Here is a 23,623-nt window from a genome sequence, read left to right on the forward strand (position 1 = left end):
GGGTGCTTACTGATTGATTTTGAAACTTCCCTCCAAAACTGTAAAGGGAAATGATTGGTTTCAAATAGAGGAAAAACCTATTCAGGCTAGAATCCTGTTTTCAGCAGTTTGTAATGTGGGGTTTTATTGCAAAGAATGGCCAGATTTTTAGGCTTATTTTCCGCAAATTCTCCCTGTGCTTGGGGAACAGTCACAGAATGTGTAGGAATGGGCTTCTAGGCTCTGTGGCTGGAGATTCAAGTCCAGGAGAACACAGGTCCCAGGGTAGGCAGAGAAAAACAGTGGAAGAGTGCCAACAGAATGCTTTGAAATGGAAAATTTTAAGTGTTCCCTCCAAAAGGAGTCCCAGATAACCACACAAAAGAGGACTTTGCTGGGCAGGTCCATCGCAATGGTTCAATAACAAGACACAGACAGACTGGGAAAGAAGGAAGTTTATTTCTGCAGCCACTTACAGGGAGAAGTACCGGGTAACTCACCAGATCAACTCAAAGTTACAAGTGTTTTTTTTCTAGTGCTTATATACATCTTAAGCTCCATGTGGGATTGCACCTACAAGCAGGAGTGTTTCATTCAATCAACATCTAATCTTTAACTTGGGTCTAGCATCTGGAAAGATTTCTTTAGAGTCTTGGAAAGTTTCTGAGTCTTAAGACAGGCCGAGTTGAATGTGTAAGAATGCTATCATTATTCGATCAGACTTTATGGTCTGAGAAAACCCAGGCGGGGTATCAATGGGTTTGTTTTCACATTCCATTCCTGATACTCAGGCACCAGTTTCTCCATTTCTTTAACGTTAAATTATGCATTCATCAAAATTATAGTAAAGGGTTAGTAGAAACTGTTCTGGTTGCTATGGGAAATCTGGCCTGCCACACTGCCATAGGAACTGAAGCCCATTACAGAACATTGAAAATGCCTGCAAACACTCACTTTACTGACCAGTCAATTAAATTGCAGAAAAGAAAGTTCACGCTGCCTCCCTGATCTGTCCTCCAGAATTACTAGTTAGAAACGTGCACATTGTCCTAGGTTCAGTTTTGCAAAGATGGAGCCTGGCAATGAAAGCATTTGTTTGAGTTCATGTATTAAGGTTTGCTTTGTCTATTTCTTTTATATTTATTTATTTGTTTGTTTTTTTTTTTTTGAGATGGAGTTTCAGTCCTCTTGCCCAAGCTGGAGTGCAATGTGGTGGTCTCGGCTCACTGCAACTTCCACCTCCTGGGTTGAAACGGTTCTCCTGCCTCAGCCTCCCAAGTAGCTAGGATTATAGGCATGCACCACCATGCCTGGCTAATTTTTGCATTTTTAGTAGACATGGGGTTTCACCATGTAGGCCAGGATGGTCTTGAACTCCTGAGCTCAGGCAATCCACCCGCCTCGACGTCCAAAGTGCTGTGATTACAGGCATGAGCACCCTCGGTTGGCCTATTTTATTTTAAGATGGAGTCTCGCTCTATCGCCCAGGCTGGAGGGCAGTGGCACGAGCTCGGCTCACTGCAACCTCTGCCTCCGGGATTCAAGCGATTCTTGAGCCTCTGCCTCACAAATAGCTGGGATTACAGGCGCCCGCCACCATGCCTGGCTAATTGTTTATTTTTAGTAGAGACGGGTTTTCACCATGTTCGCCAGACTGGCCTCAAACTTCTGACCTCAAGTGACCCGCCCGCCTCAGCCACCAAAATTGCTGGAATTACAGGCGTGAGCCACCACACCCGGCCCCATTTCCTTTATTTTATTTATTATTTCAAGAAGGAGTTTCGCTCTTGCCATCCAGGCTGGAGTGCAGGGGTGCGATCTCGGCTCACTGCAACCTTCACTTCCTGGGTTCAAGCGATTCTCCTGCATCAGCCTCCGGAGTAGCTGGGATTACAGGCGCATGCCACCACGCCCAGCTACATTTCCTTTATTTTATTTTTTATAATTTACTAGCCTGTTTGTTGATAAGACTGGCGGTGCTCAAGGTTGGGTCTCGGTGATCACGGGGCGGTGGGCGTGGACCAGGTGGGAGGGTCTCCAGTACCTGGTACAAATCTGTAAGGAAGTGCAGGAAACGGCACTAAGGGTGTTAGTAAAGTTTTGGTTTGGCGGGGCGGGTAGGCGTTCCAGCCCAGAAATGCGCAGGAAAGGTTTTGCTGTGCTTGTAGGGAGGTCATCCCCAAGCGCTTCTTATTGGCTTGCAGTGAGACCAGATCGCGCCACTGCACTCCAGCCCGGGCTACAGAGTGAGACTCTGTATCAAAAAATAAATAAATAAATAAATAGTGAATGAATATCCATTGATGTATGAAATGGCTGCATGAAAGGAAAACTAGCCAAGAAAAGACAAGGCAAAAAAAGTCAAGGATCAGTATGAAAAATTAATATATTTTAAAAGATTTGTTTTTAAAGCAACAACACGGGTTTAAATTTTAAAATGAAAGTAGCTCCAAGATAGAGGAAACAGGATGGCTTCTGAAGAAGGGAATGTTATTCTTTGAAATGGAAAGAAATTATGACAAGAGGGTAGCAAAGACTGAAGAGGTGGAAGTAAAAGGGGGTTCTTGGCCAGACACAGTGGCTCACACCTGTAATACCAGCACTTGTGGAGGCCAAGGCAGGTAGATCACCTGAGGTCAGGAGTTCGAGGCCAGCCTAGCCAACATGGTGAAACCCCGTCTCTACTAAAAATACAAAAATTAGCTGGGCATAGTGGCAGGCACCTATCATGCCAGTTCCTTTAGAGGCTGAGGCAGGAGAATCGCTTCAACCCGGTGCCAGAGGTTGCAGTGAGCCGAGATCGCATCACTGTTCTCCAGCCTGGGTGACTGAGCAAGTCTCTCTCTCAAATTAAAAAAATTTTTAAAAAAGTGTGTGTGTCGGGGGTATCTTGACTTTTCTCCATGTGTCTTAGGCCACAACTCTTACACGGGACCTTGCGGAAGAGATTCCTCAACCAATACCTTTACGGTGCTTCCTCTCTGATGGGCTGGGTTCTAAACAGCACTGCCTTCCCCATCTGCTCAGTCCTTACTCACCTGGACACCTTCCTCCTGGTACGTCCCTTGAAACCATCCAGGGCTCTTTCCCTTGCTCCAGTAAGGAAATCACATCAGGCTTTGGGATATAGAGACCTGTTTATAAGAAAAGAAGTAAGATGGCCAGGCATAGTGGCTCACTCCTGTAATCCCAGCACTTTGGGAGGCCAAAACAGGTGGATTGCTTGAGGTCAGGAGTTGAAGTCCCGCCTGACCAACATGGTGAAAGCCCGTCTCTACTAAAAACACAAAAATTGGCCAGGCATGGTGGTGGGTGCCTGTAATCCCAGCTACTCAGGAGGCTGACACATGAGAATTGCTTGAACCCAAGATGAAGTTTGGAGTGAACCAAGATCACGCCATTGCACTCCAGCCTGGGAGATAGAGTGAGACTTCATCTCAAAAAAAGAAAGAAAGAAAGAAGGAAAGAAAGAATGAATGAAAGAAAGAAAGAAAAGAAAAGAAAAGAAAGAAAAGAAGTAAGACATAATCGTGCTGTTCCTGAATTCAAAGTTAGTCCCTTATACACACAAAGGACAAGAGGAAGGTGTAAAGGTCTGAAGCATGGAGAAGACGGAGGGACCCCAAAGAGCTGCCCATCTATTAATCAACAAAACACAAAACAATTCTCTAGGCAGCAGGTGAAAAGTCACCCAGGCAAGTGAAAGCTACACCCAAAATTCATGAGTTATTTGGGGATAGACATCCTTACCTAGTGAGACCAGGCTGCTATACTTCTCCATCATTACATCTCTGTATAAGTCCTTCTGAGCAGCGTCCAGGCACTCCCATTCCTCCTGAGAGAAGTCTGTAGACAGATCCTGGAATATGCCCAACCCCTGAAATGACAAACCCAGGCAGCACTGTTGAAATTAAAGGAAAGGTTTTTAAGATGAAGGAAGAGATGGAAGGGTGCTGAAGGATGAAGAGAATATAGTGAGCAGACCGGCTAGGCTGAGAGTGGAGAAGAGTAAAAAAAATAGTGTAACTTCAACAAAGTACCTCCATGTTCATGAATATTCCTATTGTGGCTGGCAAACCTCCTTCATAGAATGGGACATTCCCAGTACTCCATGGTTAGAGCTGGGAATGAATAAAGTACATTGATATATTATTTCCCAAATAAATGAAATAGAGTTGAAAAGCACACAGGAAGCTGTAGGCCTGGCAGAGCTTCAAGAATATTACAGTAAACATCTGATATGCAAGTTACTATTTACAACAAAAGCTTAATAAATAAGCACTTCCCCCTTACCATTTTCTTTCTTGTTTTTTTTTTCTCTTGTTTCATTTTTTTTTGTTGGTTTTTTTCACTTTGAGACAGGGTCTCATTCTGTTGCCCAGGCTGGAGTGCAGTGGCACAATCACAGCTCACTGCAGCCTCAACCTCCCAGGCTCAGTTGATCCTCCCACCTCAGCCTCTGTATTAGCTTTGACTATAGGCATGTGCCACCATGCCCAGCTAATTTTTTTTTTGTATTTTTAGTAGAAACGAGGTTTTGCCATTTGGCGAGGCTACTTTCAAACTCCCGAGCTCAAGCAATCCACCTGCTTTGGCCTCCCAAAGTGCTGGGATTACAGGCATGAGCCACCACACCCAGCCTTGTCTCTTTTCTTAAAGGAAGGCAGGATCTTTCAAAAATGTCTACAAAATGTTTAAAAACCTCTATTGGCCGGGCACAGTGGCTCACACCTGTAAACCCAGAACTTTGGGAGGCCAAGGTGGATGGATGACCTGAGGTCAGGAGTTTGAGACCAGCCTGACCAACATGGAGAAACCATTTTAGTCTCTACTAAAAATATAAAATTAGCTGGGTGTGGTGGCACATGTCTGTAATCCCAGCTACTTGGGAGGCTGAGGCAGGAGAATCGCTTGAACCTGGGAGGTGGAGGTTGCAGTGAGCCGAGATCGCACCACTGCACTCCAGCCTGGGCAATAAGAGTGAAACTCTGTCTCAAAAGAAAAACAACAACAACAACAACAACAACAAAACCTCTATTGCACTTTGATAATTAATACTTCCATAAAATAGTATAGATAGTACTTTGATAATTAAATGTACATTGGCTGGGTGTGGTAACCCCCACCTGTAATCACAGCACTTTGGGAGGCCAAGGCAGGTGAATTGCTTGGGCTCAGGAGTTCAAGATCAACCTGGGCAACATGGCAAAACCCTCTCTCTACAAAAACATATATCATATACAAATTAGCCAGATGTAGTGGGACATGCCTCTAGTCCCAGCTACTTGGGAGGCTGAGATGGGAGGATTGCTTGAGCCTAGGAGGTCAAGGCTGCAGTGAGCTGTGATCCTGCCACTGGACTCCAGCCTAGGCACCAGAGCAAGATCCTGTCTCAAAAAAAAAAAAAAAAAAAAGCCAGGTGCTGTGGCTCACGCCTGTAATCCCAGAACTTTGGGAGGCCAAGTAGGGCAGATCATGAGGTCAAGGGATCAAAACCATCCTGGCCAACATGGTGAAACTCTGTCTCTACTAAAAATACAAAAATTAGCTGGGCATGGTGGCGTTAGCCTGTAGTTCCAGCTACTTGGGAGGCTGAGGCAGGAGAATTGCTTGAAACCAGATGGTGGAGATTGCAGTGAGCCAAGGTCGTGCCACTGCACTCCAGCCTGGTAACAGATCGAGAGTGCGCCTCAAAAAAAAAAAAAAAAAGAGTGCGTATCATGATAGGAATAAACTGCACACAGGTCAGACAAAAGTTACAAGGGCATCTGCCAGTATAAACAAGCTTCCTGTGAGACACCTGGTCATGGGTCAGATACTTGCGCATTAGGCTGTGGGCCAGGAAAAAGAAATTTCTGGTGAAAGGCTACTCTAAAGACCCACAGGCCCCTCCGCTAGAGCCCCATTAGAGTGAGGTAGAGTTTATAGCCATTCTCCTGAGAGACCTCAAGACCCAATTAGAAGAAAACTATAACATTTGTTATATAGAAGGCATTTTCCAAACAGTAGTTCAAAGAGAAAAGATATAGTCTTCCTTTGGGTATAAAAAATATCTCAAGATACACCAAAACTGTTTAGGTTTTACTGAATAATTTTTGTGCATATGTGTTTAGCTGCAAGTGGCTAACATGCTGTGATTTTCTTTCCTTTCCTTTCCCTTTTTTTTTTCTTGAGACAGTCTTGCTCTGTCACCCAGGCTGAAGTGCAGTGACCTGATCTTGGCTCACTGCCACCTCAGCCTCCCATAGCTGGGATTACAGGTGCCTGCCACCACACCCAGCTAATTTTTGTATTTTTGGTGGAGACGGGGATTCACTGTGTTGCCAAGGCTGGTCTCGAACTCGTGGCCTCAAGTGATCCACCCACGTTGGCTCCCAAAGTACTAGGATTACAGCTGCGAGCCACCATGCCTGGCCAACTCTGATTTTCTAACTTGCCTCATGTATTAGGTTCATACTGGGAAAAAAACAGGTCAGAGCCATTGGAGCCACGTGTACAGATGTGCAATAGCTCTGCTAGCAACACTGCTTCTTGCTTCAGCTCTTAAGACAAGAGCTCTGCCCTTGCTCTGGCTGTCTCTGATTCCCCCCAACAGATGCACAATCATGTCACTCCGTTAGATTGGCTTTGGATATCCCATCATTAGATTAAAACCAGCAGGCCAAAAAGATAACTTGAGGAAATGCTTTCACATCCACAGTGTTCTCATAGGGCCAGTATCATTTAGACATTTCAGGACCGTGGTTGCAGGGGACAGAATGAAGTGTCATCCTTAACTGGCCATCGAATGTCATCAGCATGAACAGGAGGACTTTATAGGATATTATCTGATGTTTTCTGAATATTACCTTACAAATGCTGCTTTATTTATAACTTAAGAATAGGGACCCTGTCTTTTAAAGCTTTATACATCCTCAAGTAAAGGTTTTTCATATTAAATCCATTAATAATATGTAAAGGCTGGCGTGGAAATTCCATTTCTAAGTATTTATCCAAAGTAAAGATTTTTTCTCTTTTTTTGAGATGGAGTTTCACTCTTGTTGCCCAGGCTGGAGTGCAGTGGTGTGATCTTGGCTGACCGCAACCTCTGCCTCCTGGGTTCAAGTGATTCTCCTGCCTCACCCTCCTGAGTAGCTGGGATTACAGGCACGCACCACCACACCCAGCTAATTTTGTATTTTTAGGAGAGACGGAGTGTCTCCATATTAGTCAGGCTGGTCTCAAACTCCTGACCTCAGGTGATCCACCCACCTTGGCCTCCAAAAGTGCTGGGATTACAGGTGTGAGCCACCACGTCCTGCCAAGAATTTTTTTTTTTTGAGACAACTTTCAATCTGTTACCCAGGCTACAGTGCAGTGAGGTGATCACAGCTCACTGCAACCTCTGCCTCCTGGGTTCAAGTGATTTTTGTGACTCAGCCATCAAAGTAGCTTGGAATACAGGCACACACCACCATACCTGGCTAATTTTTTTTGGTATTTTTGGTAGAGAGCAGGTTTCACCGTGTTGGCCAGGCTGGTCTCAAACTCCTGGCCTCAAGCAAGGCCACTTTGGGAGGTCAAGGTGGGCAGATCATCTGAGGTCAGTTCATGACCAGCCTGGCCAACATGATGAAACCCTGTCTCTAATTAAAATACAAAAGGTAGCCAGGCATTGTGGCAGGTGCCTGTAATAGCAGGTACTCGGGAGGCAGAGGCAGGAGAATCACTTCAGCCTGGGAGGCAGAGGTTGCAGTGAGCCAAGACTGTGCCACTGCACTCCAGCCTGGGCAACAGAGCAAGACTCTCTATCAAAATATAAATAAATATAAAAATACAAAAAATCCAGTCACAGTGGCTCATGCCTGTAATCCCAGCACTTTGGGAGGCCGAGGCAGGCGGATGACTTGAGATCAGGAGTTCCAGACCAGCCTGGCCAACGTGGGAAAACACTGTCTCTACTAAAAATACAAAAATTAGTTGGGTATGGTGGCTCACCCTCTAATCCCAGCTACTTGGGAGGCTGAGGCAGGAGAATCGCTTGAACCTGGGAGGCAGAAGTTTCAGTGAGCAGAGTTCATTCCATTGCACTCCAACCTAGGCAACAAGAGCGAAACTCCATCTCAAAAAAAAAAAAAAAAAGGATACAAAAAATTAGCGGGGTGTAGTGGCACATGCCTGTAATCTAGGCTACTCAGGAGGCTGAGGCAGGAGAATCACCTGAACCTGGAAGGTGAAGGTTACAGTGGTCTGAGACTGCACCACTGCACTCCAGCCTGGGTCACAAGAGCCAAGAGCGAGCATCCATCTAAAGAAAAAAAAAAGAATTTCTATTTGGGGGACAAAATAAAAGAAATGGAGTGAAAGGGATGTAAGGAAATTGAAAGTCAACAGGCTAATAATGCCAATAAATAATGATGAAGCAAAGAAATCAGTATTGGCTAAATAAAACCAACATGTTTTTTAATATTTATTCAAAATTTAGACAAAGCTTTCCAGCACACTGAGACACTTCTACTATCAAGACTATAATATTAGCTGAGCCCAGTGTCTTATGCCTATCATCCCAGCACTTTGGGATGCCAAGGCAGGAGGATCACTTGAGCCCAGAACTTCAAGTCAAGCCTGGGAAATATAGGGAAACACTGTCTCTGCAAAAATAAAATGAAATAAAATAAAATAAAATAATAAGCCAGGCATGGTGGTATTCATCGGTGAGCTGTGACCACCCCATTGCACTCTAGGCTGTGTGACAGCCAATACAAATATTGGTTCTGTGTGGTGGCGGGCACCTGTAATCCCAACTATTCAGGAGGCTGAGACAGGAGAATCACTTGAACCCAGGAGGCGGAGGCTGCAGTGAGCCGAGATTGCACCACTGCAGTTCAGCCTGGGCAAGGCAGAGTGAGACTCTGTCAAAAAAAAAAAAAAAAAAAAAAAAAAAAAAAAGAAAGAAAGAAAGAAAGAAGAAAAAGAAAATCAGTGACAAGTGAGGCAGCTCATGCCTGTAATCATAGTACTTTGGAGGCAGAGGGAGAGGATTACTTGAACTCAGGAGTTCAACAGCAGCCCAGACAACATAGTGAGTCTTCTTCTCTTCTGAAAATTATTTTTAATTACGCCACAGTGCTAGTGTGTGCCTCTGGTTTCAGCTTATTTGGCAGGCTGAGGTAGAAGGATCACTTGAGCATAGGAGATCAAGGCTGCAATGAGCTGAGATCGTGCCACTGCACTCCAGCCTGGGAGACAGAGTGAGACCCTACCTCAAAAATAAAAATAAATACATAAATAAAAATTCAGTGATGGAGTTGATGGATTTGAGGTTAAGGACCCCCAATGTGAACCCATTTGGAAAAAACTCAACCTGTGTTCTTCCTCCGCTTCACACCAAAACCACAACAATCAACCCAGAAGACTTCTGTGGCCTCAAAATATGAGGAGATTTCTCCCTTTCAGCAAGCAAGGAATCAGTTCTGCAGCAGACACCACGTGGGTGTCCACCAATTCAATTCTGACACTATCTACCATGAGATAGTGTCACCCCACAGATTGAGGGCTCAGCCCCCAAAACTGCCCCCCTTTCAGACACCAGTCACAAGTCCCAGACTCTAGAAATTCTGACTGATGGGTTTAATTTGGGGTTCCTACGACCCCCTCTTTGGGTGTGATTAATTTGCTAGAATGAAATGGCTCACAAACCTCAGGGAAACACATTTACTGTTTGATTATAAGGATATTCCAAAGGATATAGATGAAGAGATGCCTAGCGCGAGGTATGGGAGAAGGGGCACAGAGCTTCCATCCCCTCTCTGGGCATGACCCTCCAGGAACCTCGTGTTCAGCTCTCTGGAAGCTCTCCGAATCCACTCCTTTTGGATTTGTAAGGAGGCTTCATTACATAGGCATGATTGATTAAACCATTGACCACTTGCCATCAACTCAATCCTCAGTCCCCTCCACTCCCCAGGGGTGGGAGGGTAGGGGCTGAAAGTCCCAACCCTCTAATCCTGCCTTGGTCTTTCTGATGACCAGCCCACATCCTGAAGCTATCGCTCAATCACTAACATATAAAAAGCCAAAGCCTGGGTGCGGTGGCTCACGCCTGTAATCCCAACACTTTGGGAGCCCGAGGCAGGCAGATCACTTGAGGTCAGGAGTTCGAGACCAGACTGGCCAATATGTTGAAACCCCATCTCTACTAAAAAAGAAAACAAAGACAAAAATTAGCCGGGTGTGGTGACACATGTCTGTAGTCTACTCAGGAGGCTGAGGCAGAAGAATTGCTTGAACCCAGGAGGCAGAGGTTGCAGTGAGTGGAGATTGTGCCACTGCACTCCAGCCTGGGTGACAGAGCAAGACTCCGTTTCAAAAAAAAAAAAACAACAAAAAACAACAAAAAAAGCAAGCACGTAGCACATTCCAAAGATTTTAGGAGTTATATGCCAGGAAATAGGGACAAAGACCACATCTGTATTTGACAAAATCACAGAACCATATGAGTATTTAATTCAATACAGACATGGAAACTGGCCCAAGCATTTACTCACAGATGACTGGGCAAATCCCTGGTCCTGTGGGTACAAACTATTGATCAAACCCCCAATCTCATTCCTACGCCTAAAATACAGCAAAGTGAAAGATCTTATTACCTATTTGGACTGAGATTAACACCATCCCTTAAACTGCATGGCTTTCAATCCCAGGGCTATGGCATGTGATGCCACATAGAATATGCACAAATCTTCTCTCCAGCAATTGAGTTGTTAGGATAAAGACTCTTGGCTTTGCTTTCTTTCTCTCACAGCCAAGAATGTTAAGGAAGGAGAACACAAAGGATGAGGTTGGAACGGAAGTTTAATAAGCAAAAGAAGAAAGCTCTCCCCAGCGGAGAGGGGACCCGAAAGAGGGTTGCCAACTAGGAGGCTGAATCTGGGGGTTTTGTGAACTGGGAAGGGGAAGAATGTGTTCACTGGTCTGTGGGCTGTCTTGGAGAAAACACTACTTCGTTTGGCCCGGGACCTTAGCCTGGGATCAATCGGCGGCTGAAGTGAAAGCTTGGCCCAGAACCAATCAGGGGCTTAAGTGAAAGTTGGTCCCAGGACCAATCAGGGGCTGAAGTGATGATTCATAGAGGTTCGGCTCACAGTCCAAAGCATGTCCAGAAAAGGAAAGTGGCCGCCGGAGCCTGTTAGTCCAAGCTGCACCGTTTTGTAAGCCCCCACCATTTCACAGACCCTGGTCAGACAGAAACATTCCACTGGGGTTTGGGTTGCGAGAAACATCCTCCCCAACCACCTGACTTCCTTATCACATCCTGCTGGGAAAAGGCCCAAGAAACATCCTTATCAACTTTCTCCCAGGCAATAAGCCATACTGCCCAGACCCCTCCTGCCCAGGCCTATAATTACTCCAGCCTGTAAGCGGCAGGGGGCTCTGGCATTTAGTTGGTCCCCTCCATAGAGCCACCAACTCTCTCTCTTCAACCTTCACCTTCCCTTCAAAATCTAACAGAGCTCACCGTATACATGCCCACAAAAAACTATTTCCTGGAAGCCCGCTGGTCACGCAAAGGACAAAGGCATTTCTATGTTGGGCCTCGGTTCCTTATCAATGCAGCTGAAGAATGTCTTTAGGACAACCCCCTTTGCTAGTTTTCCTTCTCTGTGCCTGAAGCCTGATTTTTCAGGCTGTTTCTCTGTTTAAAGGAGTTTTACCAAGGACCCGCCCTTACTCCCTAAAGGGTTTTTTTCTCTCAAGGGGACACACAAAGTTCCAATCGCACACATGCCTCCCCACATCCACTTACCCTCTGCCTCACAGTCAATCACACTCTTCTCTCTCACACAGACCACGGGGCCACACAAGTTGCACCTGCACAGACCTGAAACTCACGCACACACAGTACTGCACACAGGCAAAGTTACACACCCACCCTGGGACACGCAGCCCCAACCATACAGTCACTGGTTTTCCCAATGCGCACACACAACGCGGCTCGTCCAGGACACACACATCCACTCCGAGCGCGCACAGTCACAAGCGCCCACTTGATCACCCAGAGTCAGCACCACACAGCCACAGTCACAGACCACGAAGACCCACGGCAACCATCGCAATCACACACGCAAACTCCTCTCCTCAGCCCTCCACACACAAAAAGACCGGAGCGGGATTCCTCACCCTCAGCTTTCTCTAGTTCCGCTCGGGGCCAGCCTGGCCAAGTTACTCCGGACTCCAAGGCGCGGCAGCAGCTAATTGCGCCCAGCAAAAGATTCTGCCACCTGGCTAAGAGGAAGCCGAAATCTCGCGAGACGTGGTGTTGGCCTGCGGGATCCTCCAGGAAATGTAGTCCAGAGCCCAACTGCTCCCCTACTAAAAATACAAAAATTAGCTGGGCCTGGTGCTGGGCGCCTGTAATCTCAGCTTCTTGGAAGGCTGGGGCAGGAGAATCGCTTGAACCTGGGAGGTGGAGGTTGCAGTGAGCCGAGATCGCGCGAGACTCATAAAAAAAGTAAGCAGACGTGTCTGCTGCCCACGTGAGGTTTACATTCTAGTCTGGAGGAAAAAAAAAGATTTTAAATTAAAAGGGGAAAATGAAGTAATTTTATATTGTGATAAATACTATGAAATAAATAAATAGGTGGTATAAGCAGTAACTTGAGGGATACTTCCCGTAGCATTGATAGGAGTGTCTGAGAGAGAACCCTCGAGCTTTGGTGGTGAGGAGCCAGCAGTGTGGAAGGGTATTCCAAGCGGAGGCACAGTTACACTGAAGACCCTGAAAAATCAGAGAGCACTTGGAGCGTTCCGGAAACAGAAAGCAGCCTGGTGTGACTGAAGCTTAGCAAGTGAGTGGGAAATTAGTTTAGATTTAGGATGCAGAGGTCGGCATTTTCGGATTCATATGAGAAAATGATAGTGCTGAGATTACAGGCGTGAGCCACTGCACCCAGCCCCAAACCAAGTTTTTATAGCAGCAAGAATAGATGTTCTGGTAGGGTCAGCGTCTAAAGATTTTACAAACAATATCTCTTCTTCTAGTTTGCAGTCATTATTGAAATAACAAACATAATCCTATTGTCAGGCCTTACTCTCAGTAACTGATTTCATTGATGTGAATAGGAAACTTACTTGATTAATCAGCTACTCTTTGGTATTACCTGACATCTCATTAATGCATCTTTGAATTGAATTATTGCTCAATAGGAGTGATTGTGAAATAGTGGCAATGTGTTACATCACTATTGAAGTTACCGTCTCTAATGTGAGTCCTATGACAGTTTCAGCAAGTATAAAGCACTATGGGGTTTTACAATGATTTCGGTAATCTTTTCTTTTTTTTTTTTTTGAGACAGAGTCTCACTCTGTTAGCCAGGCTGGAGTGCAGTGGCATGATCTCAGCTCACTGCAAGCTCCGTCTCCGAGTCTCAAGTGATTCTCCTGCCTCAGCCTCCCGAGTAGCTGGGATTACAGGTGTGTGCCACCATGCCCGGCTAACTTTGTATTTTTAGTAGAGACGGGGTTTCAGCATGTTGGCCAGACTGGTCTCAAACTCCCAACCTCAGGTGATGCACCTGCCTCGGCCTCCCAAATTGCTGGGATTACAGGCGTGCGTCACCGTGCCTGGCCTATTTCTGCAATTTTATAAGGCAATTATTTCATCGTAATTTGTTTGCTTATCCTTTTTTTTTTTTTTTTTTTTTTTGAGATCAGTGTTGCTGTATAGTCCAGGCTGGAGCATGGTGCTGCAATCTCGGCTCACTGCATCCTCCACCTCTCAGGTTGAAGCGAGTCTCCTGCCTCAGCCTCCCGATTACCTGGAATTACAGGTGCACACACCATGCCCGGCTAGTTTTTGTGTTTTTAGTAGAGACAGGGTTTCACCATATTACCCAGGCTGGTCTCCAACACCTGGACTCACGTGATACACCCACGTTGGCCTCCGAAAGTGTTGGGATTACAGGTGTGAGCCACCTCACCCTGCGGCTTGTCCTTCTTAAATAAGAAGTAACAGTGTTACAGTTCAAAATTCTATTTTAAACTTTTTAAATATTCTGTTTCTCGACTTTATCAGGATGTTTCTTTTTTTGATGATTCACAAATCTTGATGATTTCATAGCCCTGTTTGTAAAAACAAAAAAAAACAAACAAATAAAAGCTATTATTCATAAGAAACAAGCTGTTTTGAGTTAAATGGGCTTTTCAATAAAACCATAAGCTAGGCTAGGCGCCATGGCTCATGCCTGTAATCCTAGCCCTTTGGGAGGCTGAGGTGGGTGGATTGCCTGAACTCAGGATTTCGAGACCAGCCTGGGCAACAGGGTGAAACCCCGTCTTTATTAAAATACAAAAAATAAGCTGGGTGTGGTGGCATGTACCTATAGTCCCTGCTACACAGGAGGCTGAGACAGGAGACTTGCTAGAACCCAGGAGGTGCAGGTTACAGTGAGCCAAGATCATGCCACTGCATTCCAGCCTGGGCAACAGAGTGAGACTCCATCTCTAAAAACAAAAACAAACAAACAAACAAAAAACAAAACCAGTTGGCCAGATATTCACTCATTCAGATGTAGTCAACTCTTTTCATTTCAACACTTAACACAATTAATGCTAGGTTGAATTACTTTCATAATAAAGTAATATTTCAAATTATTTCATAATATGAAATAAAGGATATATTTCATAATATGAAATAAAGGATGTATTTCGTAATATGAAATAAAGTATATATTTCATAATATATGCTTTCAATATAAAATATAAACTATTTTACATAATTCCCAAAGCACTGAGGATCAATCATAAATACTATCCACAAGGCAGCCAACAGACACACACAGACCACCTCTCATATAACTTTGGGATAGAGCATTCAATTAAGAAAAAGTCTTCCAGGTATAGCCATCAATTTGCCATCATTTTGTAGCACTGATCTTGCAATTATTATTTTTTGAGGTGGAGGCTCACTCTGTCACCCAGGATGAAGGGCAGTGGCACGATCCACTCACTGCAACCTCTGCCTCCTGGGTTCAAGCGATTTTCCTGCTTCAGCCTCCCATGTAGCCGGGATTACAGGCAGGTGCCACCACTTCCGGGTAATTTGTTTTGTATTTTTAGTTGACACAGGGTTTTACTATGTTGGCCAGGCTGGTCTTGAACTCCTGAGTTTCAGTGATCCACCTTCCTTGGCCTCCCAAAGTGCTGGGATTACAGGTGTGAACCACTGTGCATGGCCTGATCTTGCATGGATTTTTTATCTTCCATAAAATGATTAATGCTGCCCATAATATTTGAGAGAAATTAAATACCAAGGAGTAAAATTTTGTGCAATAGGCCAGGCACAGTGGCTCATACCTGTAATCCCAGCACTTTGGGAGGCCGAGGCAGGCAGATCACTTGAGATCAGTAGTTCTAGACCAGCCTGGCCAACATGGTGAAACTCCATCTCTACAAAAAATACAAAAATTAGCTGAGTGTAGTGGTGTATGCCAGTAATCCCAGCTACTTGGGAGACTGAGGCAGGAGAATCGCTTGAACCCAGGAGGCAGAGGTTGCAGTGAGCAGAGATTGCAACACCACACTCCAGCCTGGGTGACAGAGTGAGCCTCCATCTGCAAAAAAAAAAAACTGTAGAAGGCCACAAACCATTGCAACAACTATAATTCATTTTACTTTCAATAACCAATGTTCACCCTCTTAGGGGCAATATCACTCCCATTAAGAATGCTTGGCCAGGCACAGAGGCCCATGCCTATCATTCCAGCACTTTGGGAGGCCAAGGGGGGCAGATCCGCCGAGGTCAGGAGATCCAGACCAGCCTGGCCAACAGGGTGAAACCCTGTCTCAACTAAAAATTCAAAAATTAGCCAGGCATGGTGGCATGCACCTGTAGTCCCAACTACTCAGGAGGTTGAGGCAGGAGAATCACTTGAACCTGGGAGGTGGAGGTTGCATTGAGCTGAGATTATGCCACTGCTCTCCAGCCTAGGTGACAGAGTGAGACCCTGTCTCAAAAAAGAAAAAAAAAATGAATGCTTCCAGTAAGGCTAAATAAATATACAAATTAGGCATGTGGCATGTGTGTTAGTATATGTACAATATATTTCCTAGTTCTGCCCACTAAGAGGGCCTAGAAGCAATGACACAGCCATAGCAATGAGCACACGTGTCACCCCGATCTTGGTGATTTTGTTTTTGTTTAGTTTTTAAAAATAGAGATGGGGGTCTCACTGTGTTGCCCAATCTTGTCTTAAACTCTTGGCCTCAAGGGATCCTCCTGCCTCAGCCTCCAAAAGTGTTGAGATTACAGACCTGAGCCACCTCACCCAGCCCAAGATTTTGGTGCTTTGTAAATAATACTTTTCAATAAAAGAAACCAAGGATCTTTAATAAATGGTTTATTCCACATCTGGGTCAGGGAAAATGCCAGATGAATCAAAACACTTTATGGTGCCAGAAAGTTGGGAATTAGTCCCACACCCCAACCCCTGATAAAGGCATAGTATAAATAGAACACAGGAGCCAACCTAAAGAAATGCCCAAGGCCAATGTTTTTTGTTTTTTGTTTTTTTCTTGATGCAGTTTCACTCTTGTCGCCCAGGCTGGAATGCAGTTGTGTGATCTTGGCTCACTGCAACCTCCACCTCCTGGGTTCAAGCAATTCTCCTGCCTCAGCCTCCTGAGTAGGTAGAATTACAGGTCCCTGCCACCACACCTAGCTAATTTTTTGTACTTTTAGTAGAGATGGGGTTTCAGCAGGTTGGCCAGGCTGGTCTCAAACTCCTGACCTCAGGTGTTCTCCATGCCTCGGCCTCCCAAATTGCTAAGATTACAGGCATAAGCTCCTGGCCTATGTTCGTATTGTTTTCAGTATCATAACCACATACAAGTTCAATTGCACATATACTATGTTCTCTACAAATGTGCAGTTTGGACCTGACTCATCTTGGTACTCTACAACAAGAGCATTGCATTGTCACACAGGTAGACAATGAATTGACTCAGAATCACAAATACTTGTACTGGGGACCTGTAGGGAGAAGCGAAGCCCTAGGAAGAGTACCAGGTGATCATCTGGGAAAGCAAATATTAGGAGTATTTGGGGTGTGAATAGTACTGACTTGAATTCCAATTCATTTCAAAATATATTTCACAGATTATCACAAACCAGGAAATAAGTTGTGTGTATTTTTCTTTGTTTTGTTTTGTTTGTTTGTTTGTTTGTTTAGAGAGAGTTTTACTCTTGTTGCCCAGGCTGTAGTGCAATGCCATGATCTTGGCTCACCTCAACCTCCACCTCCCTGAAACCTCTGCCTCCCAGGTTCAAGTGATCTCTTGCCTCAGCCTCCCAAGTAGCTGGGATTACAGGCATGTGCCACCATGCCTGGCTAATTTTGTATTTTTAGTAGAGATGGAGTTTCTCCATGTTTATTATTATTATTTTTTTTTGAGACAGATTCTCACTCTATTGCCCAGGCTGGAGTGCGGTGGTGAGATCTCAGCTCACGGCAACCTCTGCCTCCTGGGTTCAAGCAATTCTTCTGCCTCAGCCTCCCAAGTAGCTAAGATCACAGGTGACTGCCCATGTGCCTGGCTAATTTTTGTATTTTTTTAGTAGAGTCGGGGATTCACCATCTTGGCCAGGCTGCCTCAGCCTCCTAAAGTGCTGGGATTACAGGTGTGAGCCACTGACCCTGACCAGTTTGGGTTTTTTGAGACAGAGTCTTACTCTGTCATCCAGGCTGGAGTGCAGTGGCATGATCTTGGCTCACTGCATCCTCTGCCTCCCGGATTCAGGTGATTCTTCTGCCTCAGCCTCCCGAGTAGCTGCGATTATAGGTGCATGCCACCAATCCCGGCTAATTTTTTTGTATTTTTGGTAGAGATGGGGTTTCACCGTGTTGGCCAGGATGGCCTCGATTTCCTGACCTCGTGATCCACCTGCCTCGGCCTCCCAAAATGCTGGGATTACAGGCATGAGCAAGGATGCCCAGTGAACTGTGACCATTTTCAAAGCCATGATTTATGGGAATAGCAGTCCTTTCTCTTTGTGTAAATAAACAGAGGCCACCAAAATAAGAACAAAGAGAGGCTTATGCATACAGAACTTGCTACAGAGTAAGGGTTCTGTTTAAGTTCCATTTCTTTAAGTTGTTTATAGATTCTGAATATTATTAGGCCTTTGTTGGATACATCGTTTGAGAGTATCTTCTCCCATTCTGTAGTTTTGCTCTGTTGATAGTTTGTCTTGTTGTGTTTATGCTTTTATTTTACTTTAATTTTTTTTTTGAGGCAGAGTCTCACTCTGTCACCCAGGCTGGAGTGCAGTGGTGTGATCTCAGCTCATTGCAACCTCTGTCTTATGGGTTCAAGCGATTCTCCTGCCTCAGCCTCCTGAATAGCTGGGATTACGGGTGTGTGCCACCACCACCTAATTTTTGTATTTTTCTTAGAGACAGCATTTCACCATGTTGGTCAGGCTGGTCTCAAACTCCTGACCTTGTGATCTGCCCCACCTGGTCTCCAGCTTTTGGTTTAATTAAGTACCACTTGTCTATTTTTGTTTTTGCTGCGATTGCTTTTTTGGAATCTTAGCCAAAAATTCCTTGCCAAGGCCAAAGTTGAGAAGACTATTTCCTAGACTATTGTCTTCCAGGATTTTTATAGTTTGAGATCTTATATTTAAATCTTTAATCCATTTGGAGTTAATTTTTGTATATGGTGAAAGGTAGGGGGCCCAGACTCAGTTTTCTGCATGTGGGTAGCCAGTTATCCCAGAATCATTTATTGAATAGGGAGTCATTTCCCCATTGCTCGCTTTTGTTGACTTTGTCAAAGATCAGATGGTTGTAGGTGTGTGACTTTATTTCTGGGTTCTCTAACCTATCCCATTGGTCTATGTGTCTGTTTTTGTACCACTAGTATGCTATTTTGGTTACTGTAGCCTAGTAGTATAGTTTGAAGTTGCATATACGATTCCCATTAGCAGTGGACTGGATAACGAAAATGTGGTAATTATACACCATGGAACACAACATAGCCATAGAAAAAGAAACCATGTCCTTTGAAGCAACATGGATGCAGCTGGAGGCCATTATCCTAAACGAATTAATGCAGCATCCGGTAACCAAATACCCCATGGTCTCACTTATAAGTGGGAGCTAAACAATGAGTACACAGGGACACAGAGATGGGATCAACAGACACTGGGGCCTGCTTGAGTGGGGAGGGTGGCATGAGGCTATGGGTCAAAAAACTATTGGGTACTGTGGTCACTACCTGGGTGATGATCTCATTTGTACACCAAACACCAGTGACATGCAATTTACCCATGTAACAAGCCTGCACATGTACCCCTTAAACATAAAAATAGAAAAAAATAAAAATAACTAAATAAATGAGGTATAAGTCTAATTGTCGAATGTTGTGAATGGTAACCAACAGAGCCATTGAAAATAGTGAGAGTGGCCAAATCGGTGGCTCACGCCTGTAATCCCAACACTTGGGGAGGGTGAAGTGGGTGGATCATGAGATCAGGAGTTCAAGACCAGACTGGCCAAGATGGTGAAACCCCGCTTCTACTAAAAATACAAAAATTAGCCAGGCTTGGTGGCTCATGTCTGTAATCCCAGCTACTCATGAGGCTGAGACAGGGGAATCACTTGAACCTGGGAGGCAGAGGTTGCAGTGAACCAAGATTGCACCACTGCACTCTAGCCTGGGCGACAGAGCACGACTCTGTCTCAAAAAAAAAAAGAAAAAAGAAAATAGCGAGAGCACCACCTAAGGAAAGTGGTTCAGGCACTGGAGTTAGGGGTGAGTGTCAGCCAAGTCATCAGCTATCAGAACACGAAGCCATCAGGTAATATATCAAGTTGATATATTAAGAAGGAGGGGCCAGGCGTGGTGGCTCACACCTGTAATCCCAGCACTTTGGGAGGCTGAGGCAGGCGGATCACGAGGTCAGGAGATCGAGACCATCCTGGCTAAAACAGTGAAACCCCGTCTCTACTAAAAATACAAAAAAATTAGCCAGGTGTGGCGGCGGGCACCTGTAGTCCCAGCTGCTGGGGAGGCTGAGGCAGCAGAAGGAAGTGAACCTGGGAGGCGGAGCTTGCAGTGAGCTGAGATCGCGGCACTGCACTCCAGCCTGGGTGAGGTAGCAAGACTCTGTCTCAGAAAAAATAAAATAAAAAACAGAAGGAAGAGGATCTACCTATTATATAACAGAGATAAGCGCTCAGATATATAGATTATAAATAGTTTAGAAAATTTAAACATTTGATTATTCAGAAAGTAGACTTGGGAGCATTGGAGAAACGGTGGGGGAGTAGACTGCATGGAACGCTCTTTCTCAGTGTGGGATTTTCAGTTATGCACATAGGTTTCTTACATAACATGGAAAATTCAATTAAAGAAGAAACAACATTGTGTTTTGGGGTCCCAAAAGTTCAGTGATTGATTAGAAGGACTCATAAAACTGAGTCAAGCTGTTATACTCATAGTTATAATTTATTACAACAAAAGGTTACAGATTAAAATCAGCAGCAGAAAAAGTTGCCTAGGGCAGAGTCCAGGAGAAACCAAGCACAAGCTTCCAGTTATCCTCTCCCAGTGGCATCATGTGGACAGTGCTTAATTCACCCAGTGATATGTGGCAGAAGGTACAGAAAATACTCCCAAACCAGAAGCTTACCTGAGCCTTGGGGTTGAGGGTTTTACTGGAGGTTGGTCACACGGACAAGAGCACCCATTTGGATGACCTTAGTTTCTCTGTCTCCACCCTTCCCAAGGTCAAGCTGACACTGCATGGTCCAAGTTCCTCACAATAAATCACATTGTTAACTCCCAGATAGGCAGGAGATTCCAAGGACTTAGACGTTATTTCCCAGGAGCTAGGATAGAGTCACACCATTCTTTGGAGTATGCCAGGTTTCGACAATTCAGGCCTACTGAGTTTCCTTGACTGCACACAAGTGATAGTATGTAGGAAATGAGTAGTCGCATATATTGCTGGTGAAAGTACAGTGTTATATAACCCTTTGGAAAGAAATCAAGTGTGTAGTGCATAAACATTATATTTGGTTTGATTTGTTTTTGTCTAAGACAGGGTCTCACTCCGTCACCCACTCTGGAGTGCAGTGGCATGATCACAACTCACTGCAGCCTCGACTTGCTGGGCTTCAGCTATCCTCCCACCTCAGTCTCCTGAGTAGCTGGGAGCACAGGCACGTGCCACCACACCCAACACACTTTTGTGTTTTTCTTACAGATAGGGTTTCACCATGAGGCCCAGGCTGATTTCAAACTCTTGGGTTCAAACAATCCCCTACCTCAGCTCCCCAAAGTGCTAGGATTACAGGAGTGAGCCACTGCACCCAACCTATATTTGTATGTACATTAAATTGTATATGTTAGGCTGGGCGTGATGGCTCACATCTGCAATTCCAGCACCTTGGGAGGGCAAGGTCAGTGGACCACTTGAGGTCAGAAGTTCGAGACCAGCCTGGCCAACATGGGGAAAACCCGTCTCCACTAAAAAGACAAAGTTAGCTGGACTTGGTGGCGGATGCCTGTATTCCCAGCTACTCAGGAGGCTGAGGCAGGAGAATCACTTGAATCCAAGACGTGGAGGTTGCAGTGAGCCAACATCATACCACTGCACTCCAGCCTGGGCAACAGAGCAAAACTCCATCTCAAAAAACAAAAAAAATGGGTATGTTATTGTATGTATGTGTATATATTAAGTTGTATATACACATATTAAGTATATATACATATGTTACATTTTGTACATGTACATTTGTTTCCTCATGCAATTTGTTTCAGCAGAAGTAAAGATTAATAAAGATATAATTAAAAGAATATTTACAGAAGCACTTTTTGGTGGGAAAAGTAGTTTAGCATTTTAAATGCTCATATAATGGAAGATACTTTAACTCTTACAAATAATGAGTTAGCTTTTTATCTACCATAAAGACATCCTAATACCTTTATACCTAAAGTGATATCAATGGCAAATTGTTATATAAAAAAGGAGAATGCTTTATAGTTAAAGAAAAAAAGAAAGAAACGTTATATAGTAGCCCTCCCTTATCTGCAGGAGACATGTTCTGAGACCTGCAGTGGATGCCTGAACCTTGGATAGCATTGACCCAATTGCTATCAATCAGAGTGCATTTCTGTTTACGATTTCCACGCACAAATTTAATGCCTTTTTCATCTTAACTAAGCACTTATCACACACATAGCTGTACTTTTTAGAGCTTGGGGTGCAACAAACAAGACTAACAGAAATTTCTTTTTCCTTCTTACACTTTCACCATTAGAGGATTTGTTCTTACCATCGATCTTAGCAACCTGAACACACGACTTCTCTCTTTCTATTTTTCTTTCTTTCTTTCTTTCTTGCTTGCTTGCTTGCTTTCTTGCTTCCTTGCTTCCTTTCTCTGACTCTTTCTCTCTCTCTTCCTTTCTTTTTTCTTTGTTTCTTTCATCTTTCTTTCTTTCTTTATCTTTATTTATTTATTTATTGAGATGGAATCTCACTGTCTCACCCAGATGGCAGTTAAGTAATGTGATATTGGCTCCCTGTAACCTTCATCTCCCAGGTTCAAGTGATTCTCTTGCCTCTGCCTCCCAAGTAGCTGGGAATACAGGTGCCTGCCACCACGCCCAAATAATTTTTGTGTTTTTTTTAGCGATGGGGTTTCACCATGTTGGACAGCCTAGTCTTGAAATCCCGACCTCAAATGATCCACCTGGCTCAGTCTCCCAAAGTGCTGGGATTACATGTGTGAGCCACCACACCTGGCCTGTATATGCCATTGTATGATCACAAATAATTATATGAATCTTGGAGAACATCATGGAAAAATGTTCACCATCTTCTTATCTGGTTATTTCAAGAGTGGAACTGGAGGGGGAATACTGCCTTTCCTGTGCATTTATTTGTAATGTTTCATTTTCATTATGAACATGTATTATTTTAATATGTTTAAATATTAATAAACACAGGCAAAAATATGTAATTTTAATTCAAGCTGAAATCGTCAAGGCAATCATACACAACCGATGCAGCAAATAAAATATTTAAAATCCCTGAATGAAAAAGAGGGGAGGCCGGGCACGGTGGCTTATGCCTATAATCCCAGCACTCTGGGAGGAGGCAGGAGGATCACCTGGGGTCAGAAGTTTGAGACCACCTTGGCCAACATGGTGAATCCCTGTCTCTACTGTAAATACAAAAATTAGCCGGGGGTGATGGCATGCACCTGTAATCCCAGCTACTCGGAAGTCTGAGGCAGGAGAATTGCTTGAACCTGTGTGGTAGAAGTTGCAGTGAGCCGAGATCGCGCCACTGCACTCCAGGCTGGTTGACACAGTGAGACTCTGTCTCAATAAATAAGTAAACAAACAAACAAATGGAGGGGAAAAACACAATATAAAAACCAAGTGATCTAAAAGTAGCAATATATCATAATGCCTAAATGTGTGTACTTGGTGGGGCGTGGTGGCTCCAATGTATCATAATGTCTAAATTTGTGGGATTGGTGGGGCGTGATGGTTCCCACCTGTAATCCCAGCACTTTGCGAGGCCAAGGCCAGTGGATCACCTGAAGTCAGGAGTTTGAGACCAGCCTGACAAACATTGTGAAACCCTGTC

General features: G+C 44.5%; 1 protein-coding gene across 1 annotated transcript in view; it reads right to left on the reverse strand.

Annotated features, from left to right (window-relative positions):
• Positions 1-1,134: 1,134 nt before the first annotated feature.
• Positions 1,135-23,623, reverse strand: part of LOC129017663 (zinc finger protein 850-like) — a 36,119-nt gene continuing 13,630 nt past the window's right edge. Inside the window, exons 2-4 of the mRNA XM_054458269.2 lie at positions 3,730-3,856; positions 3,018-3,113; positions 1,135-2,034 (exon numbers count right to left, since the gene is read on the reverse strand). Of these exons, the coding sequence (XP_054314244.2) occupies positions 1,919-2,034; positions 3,018-3,113; positions 3,730-3,856 (339 nt within the window). The 3' untranslated portion in view covers positions 1,135-1,918. The remainder of the gene's footprint in view (positions 2,035-3,017; positions 3,114-3,729; positions 3,857-23,623) is intronic.

This window comes from Pongo pygmaeus, chromosome 19, assembly GCF_028885625.2.
Source record: "Pongo pygmaeus isolate AG05252 chromosome 19, NHGRI_mPonPyg2-v2.0_pri, whole genome shotgun sequence".
NCBI lineage: Eukaryota > Metazoa > Chordata > Mammalia > Primates > Hominidae > Pongo > Pongo pygmaeus.